The 6,342-nt window shown below is 42.7% G+C and overlaps 1 protein-coding gene across 4 annotated transcripts in view; it reads left to right on the top strand.

Moving 5' to 3' along the window:
• The window catches only part of scube3 (signal peptide, CUB domain, EGF-like 3), a 216,113-nt gene extending 211,050 nt beyond the window's left edge, over positions 1-5,063 (top strand). For all 4 annotated transcript variants that reach the window (XM_080762693.1, XM_080762695.1, XM_080762694.1 and 1 more), the window contains 5 exons: positions 201-362; positions 1,241-1,438; positions 1,614-1,766; positions 3,079-3,158; positions 4,246-5,063. In XM_080762693.1, coding sequence (XP_080618819.1) covers positions 201-362; positions 1,241-1,438; positions 1,614-1,766; positions 3,079-3,158; positions 4,246-4,398 — 746 coding nt within the window. In that variant the 3' untranslated portion in view covers positions 4,399-5,063. The remainder of the gene's footprint in view (positions 1-200; positions 363-1,240; positions 1,439-1,613; positions 1,767-3,078; positions 3,159-4,245) is intronic.
• The last annotated feature ends 1,279 nt before the right edge of the window (positions 5,064-6,342 follow it).

Raw genomic sequence — 6,342 nt, forward strand, 5'->3', positions numbered from 1 at the left:
CTCCAGGACATTACTACAACACTACGGTCCACCGGTGTATCCGCTGTGTTGGTTTAACCAGTGTTGTTTTGTGTTACACTCCAGTGTTCTCCAGGACATTACTACTGTGTTGGTTTAACCAGTGTGTTTTGTGTTACAGTCCAGTGTTCTCCAGGACATTACTACTGTGTGGGTTTAACCAGTGTTGTTTTGTGTTACAGTCCAGTGTTCTCCAGGACATTACTACAACACTACGGTCCACCGGTGTATCCGCTGCCCACTGGGGACGTACCAGACTGAGTTCAGACAGAACTACTGCATCTCCTGTCCGGGGAACACCACCACCGACTTTGACGGGGCCACCAGCGTCTCCCAGTGCAAGAGTGAGTCATTACATTACTTTATCCATATTTATATAATAATTATTATAATATATAAACTTTATTACAAGCTCGTGGCCCACAAGGTAAGACAGCACATCACATAATACATATACGAGAATACAAATAAATTAAAATACAGTACATTTACCCAGCCCCACAGGTTACTACTCTAGGCGAGGCACTCGGTCATGCCAGTGTCCTCTGATGGTAACTAGAAAACAATCGTGAGTACATGCCTCATGACAAACACCAGGATTGAGGGTCTCTTTTAACGCGGCAGGTCAAACAAAATACAAAATAACCCCCCCTCCCCTCTCAAAGAAATGTATTATTTTGTTTGTCTTTATTTATTGTCTCCAAGTCCAAATTCTCAAAATAAAAAGCTGGGGCAACATTTTGTTAGTCACTTAAATGGATATTTCACTGAGGGTCTCAGGTATTCAATATTAAATTTAAACCAAAAAAAAAACAGTATAATTAAGTGGTTCTCAAAGTGGGGTTCAGTGGAAACACTCTTCAACCCTGGTGGAAAAGGGGCCTGAGGATGTGCAAAGGTCGGGCCTCTGAGTTATGGGGTTCCTTTAACTAAAGCGAAGAGAAGGTTTGCTCCAATGGTGTTTTCTTTTCATTCAATGATCTGAAACGGCCGAAACGTTGTCTTATTTATGGTGTTTTGAATAAAAAGAAAACACCTTGGAGAAAACCTGTGCGCGGACTCTCTTCTCTTCACTTACCTTAGTCCAGCACCAGACAGGAACTGGATGTGTGCTATCCACCTGCCTTTTATACTAATTCCTTTAACTAAATACATAAAGGTTTGAGAACCACCCGGTACAATCCCTGCTGTCCTTGTGTTTGTCCTTGTTGTGTCTGCGTAGACCGAGAGTGTGGTGGAGAGATGGGAGAATTCACGGGCTACATCGAGTCACCCAACTACCCTGGGAACTACCCTGCCAATGTGGAGTGCATTTGGAACATCAACCCGCCCAGCAAGCGCAAGATCCTCATCGTGGTGCCCGAAATCTTCCTGCCCTCCGAGGATGAGTGTGGAGATGTACTGGTCATGAGGAAGAACTGTGAGTAGAACTGAGTACAGATACATACACTGTGTGTACTCATCTTCTTATGTTGTCAGCCGAATTCTTTCAAACATTCAAGGAATGCTTACAGGATATACAATAAGGAGAGGTTTGTTTTGAAACCCAAATTAGTCAGCGTTGGTTTTATAAGGTGTTTTCCCCCCCCCCACAGGGTCCGCTACATCCATCACCACCTACGAAACGTGTCAGACGTACGAGCGACCCATCGCTTTCACGGCACGCTCCAGAAGACTGTGGATCAACTTCAAGTCCAACGAGGCCAACAGCGCCCGAGGCTTCCAGATCCCCTATGTCACGTATGATGGTACATATAGTCCAAACGTTCCCCTTTATTTGTATAGCACCTTTCATGACATGGAATGCAGCTCAAAGTGCTTTACAGAACAATGGAGAATAAATAATATAGCCCCTATGTCACTTATGATGATACATATAGCCCCCTATGTCACTTATGATGATACATATAGCCCCCTATGTCACTTATGATGATACATATAGCCCCCTATGTCACTTATGATGATACATATAGCCCCCTATGTCACTTATGATGATACATATAGCCCCCTATGTCACTTATGATGATACATATAGCCCCCTATGTCACTTATTCACCATATAGTAAGTAAATAAGTACATTTTATTTATAGAGCTGTACAGTAAAAACAACAATATAAACAATCACGTTAAAACAAGGCACAAAGGAGCAAACGCAACAAAGAATAAGAGCAGAAACATAAATTGACAACAATGATGGTCAAAATAAAAGTTTACAAGATAAAATGTAACCTAAATAAGTGAGTTTTTAACAAGACCTTGAAACCTTCAACAGACTCTGCATTTTTAATTGATATTAGGGTAGGGCGTTCCACAGTGTGGGAGCAACCACTGCAAAGGCCCGGTCCCCCTTGGTTTTCAGTTTTGTCACAGGAATATTAGATATATAGAGGGGGCCCCTTCCCGTCTTCCTTCACAGGTGTTACTGATGATCCATTCTGGTCAAACAGAGCTGCTATTGTGCATGTGGGCTCACTGGAAGCACTCTCTCTCCTACACCATGTGATTCTCAAAGTGTCATTGAGTGTGTTCCAAATGGCCCTCATGTACAGGTGTGACCCTTATGGGTCTAATTTATGGGCCTAATTTGACCCTTATGGGTCCATTTGTTTCAATTTGTACACTCTCAGAGTTGTGGGGGTCAGGAACACAGCCTTAACTAGAAATGAACAATGAACAAAAAATGTTAACTAAAAACAAGTTCTCTGACCTAGAACAATGTTGTGTTGCCTAAGGCAACCACACTAATTAGTATCATCGGTAACGCAATGAAGGAAGTAGGACGAGTCCTCTCCAAACGGGCAGCTGTGCATACAGGTATACCCTATTGTCATTAACCTGTATAATACAGTAAATGCAGGTACACTCTGTTGTCATTGATGCCAGCTGCTTGTTTCTGGAGACAGGATGGTGCTGATTTGTCAAATCGGTCGCTCTTCAAAACTGATGTGCCTGTGTTGTGGTGTGTTGTGTTGTGTTGTGTTGTGTTGTGTTGTGGTGTGGTGTGGTGTGGTGTGGTGTGGTGTGGTGTGGTGTTGTGTTGTGTTGCTGTGACTTCACAGAGGACTATGAACAGCTTGTAGAAGACATCGTAAGGGACGGAAGACTCTACGCATCGGAAAACCATCAAGAAATCCTTAAGGTTAGGACCTACCTGTAACAAAAAATGAAAGGTTTGGGCAGGTACATCTCGATTAATCAATTATTTTAATTGATTTACAAAAAATAAAACAATAAAAAAACAGGGGATGAGCGAGTGACGCCAGGAGGACTTCGGTAGTCCTCCTGACGACAGAAGGGCAGATTTATTTTTTTAATAGAGCTTTCAGTAACAGTTTCCCCACTAATGGGTTTTATTAATAATTCAGCTGTGACATGAACCCTTGAAATATCATTACATTAATTTATTTGCTCAATCTACAGAAAAGCAGGTGATGTTGCGGTGGTGGCTCAGGGGTAGAGTGGCCGGATGGTAACCGCAAGGTTGCCAGTTCGAACCCGGGCTCCCCCAGAGTTGGTGTCGAAGTGTCCTTGAGCAAGACGCTGAACCCCCTAATTGCTCCTGATGTGCTGGTTGGTGCCTTGCATGGTTTCCTCCCGCCATTGGTGTATGAATGGGTCGTAAAGCACCTTGGATATAGGTGCTATATAAATGCACCATTTATATAAACCCATTTTGGGCGGGAACCCCTTTTGGTGTTAGCATTATGTTATGCTTTAGCTATTGAAACATAGCAGATCTACAAGCTCGTACTGTAGGTCTGTGTTTCTTCGGGTTTTCATTTTTGAAAACCCGAAGAACGATCGACATAGAAACATAGCTTTTTCAGAAAACTGTCAGGACGTAGAAGACATTTTTAGAATCTGATATCTGATGGAGGGGAAAGGAACTGGTTGGAATAACGTGTTCCTACCACGCGCTACGTCCAACCAGGGAAACTCCCCCCTGTCAGGTGTAAAGGAGCAACTTGGACACTCAGGCATGAAGGAAGCATGAGTTCAAGTCCGTTGCTCTCCCCAGGTTGGCGGAGGGTGTGTAGAGCCCAGGATCACAGTACATGGGGCGAAAAATGGGTTACAAAATCGTGGGATAAAAAATATATTAAGAAAAAAAAAGAAAAATAATCTGATCTCAGGTCAAAGTGGGTTTACGAAAGATTATAAAATTAAATTAAAATCATGACAAATAATGCGTGGATAGTAAAGAATTGCCCCTCTCTCTCCAACAGGATAAAAAGCTGATCAAGACTCTCTTTGATGTTCTCGCCCACCCCAACAACTACTTCAAATACACGACTCGAGAGTCCCACGAGATGCTCCCTCGCTCCTTCATCCGCCTCATAAGCAGCAAAGTGTCTGCCTTCCTGCGACCATACAAGTAACGAACTGACTCCAGGTCAGATTATAACCTATAACCCCCGTTCCTCCTGCGACCATACAAGTAACGAACTGACTACAGATCAGATTATAACGCCCGGTTCCTCCGAGTAAGTAATGACCAAACCACCTGTGGAGCAGACTCCAGATCCCTCCCCCCCCACACACACACACACACACGCGTGCGCACGCACACACACACACACACACACACACACACACACACACACACACACACACACACACGACACAGACTTCCAACAAATAAAACAAACTACAGTATAGGTATTGTTGTTGGGCAGAAACCTCTTATCTCCATAATTATTTGAGCTGGCTGGGTTGTTCTACCGTAAACGAACGCCCTACTTGATCAAACTACAGCGCGACACAAAAGCATCAACAGTACAGTTACAGTAGCTTGTCCATCTGCTGCTTTTGATTTTGAATGCTGAAAAGTAACAGTTTTGGACACATGAGGTTTCCACCCGACAGAGACCATATATACCGGTATGTATGTATATATATATATTTCATGGGCTTTTTGACAAAGACAATTTCACTATGCAGACTTTATTATGGACGTTGAACTTGCACCTGTGTTTCTGGTTCTTTCTGGTTTTGCAGTCCCTCACTCCAGTTGTACTGTATAATACCAGGGGTCTTCAGCAGGGGGGGGGCTGGGACCCCTAGGAGGGTCCCCAGAGTTACTGAGGGGGGGGGGGGGGGGGGGCTGGGACCCCTAGGAGGGTCCCCAGAGTTTCTGAGGGAGGGGGGGGGCTGCCAAATCTTTGAGTGATACAAACTTTTTTTTTATTTAATTTGTTTTACAAACCACTTGAACCCTATAGCATCAATATTCTGGAGGGGAGCATTAGCTGAACATAGCAGATCTACAAGCTCACAGTGGTTTGGTATAGAGGGGGAAACAAAGGATAAGCTCAAGTCCGGGGGGAAAAAACAAACATTGAAGACCCCTGCTTTATACTGCAAGTGTGGCTCTGATTTTCTCTTTTCCTGTGTTGAAACTCGTGATGCACAATATTGTTCGTCGTCATTGGCTGATTCATTATGTGCAGGTTGAATGGTTCATCGTCATTGGCTGATTCATTATGTGCAGGTTGAATGGTTCATCGTCATTGGCTGATTCATTATGTGCAGTTTGAACGCGTTCTGACATTACAAGTCATTGACTCTGCAACGTTGTGTGAACTGATTTGAGCTAATCTCCTTCAGCACAAACACAATTAATACATAATTACAATTAATAAATAATATGTATTATTATTATTATTACTATTATATTGGTGTTGAGATAAACACTACTGGAAACTTCTTGCAATATCGGTATTAATCGGTTATCTTAATCCATGTACCAAAATTCCAATATGGTGCGTCCCTAGTCGAAGCCACAGAAATGGATAGAATCTCATTTTGATTGAACATTAAACATGAACTCTGGTCAACAAACAAGGTAAATATAGTCACATAGGAAACTGTCTGCCGTGGTAGACGAGATATTTGATATGATTCTCTTTCCTGGGGGTTTAATGTGGTTAATGTCTCACTCCATCCGTTTGTGAACTCCCTTCACACCATCGCTCAGATCCACTTCATTCCATTCAACGTTGTTCTCTGTTTGAGCTCTTAGAGCTATATAATTTACTAAAGGTTATTACTGTTAAAACAGTTAATCCACCGTTTTCTCTTCTGTCCAGATTGTACTTTTGTTTACTTTGTACTTTTTTTCCCCACGTATACACCGGTACCGTCGTCATAATCATTTATTCCTGACTATTTGACAGGAATGTTAATACTCTGAGAGACACAGACAGAGATGGGAGAGAATCTGTGGGTCGTCTCCTCAGAGAGAGACAGAGAAAAACAATGTCTTTGAGGGACATTTATGTTTGCTGCTTCTTTTTTTTTTTTTTTTTTAAAGGTCACTTTAA

This window comes from Protomyctophum bolini (genome assembly GCF_963924005.1).
Source record: "Protomyctophum bolini genome assembly, chromosome: 5".
Taxonomy (NCBI): Eukaryota; Metazoa; Chordata; class Actinopteri; order Myctophiformes; family Myctophidae; genus Protomyctophum; species Protomyctophum bolini.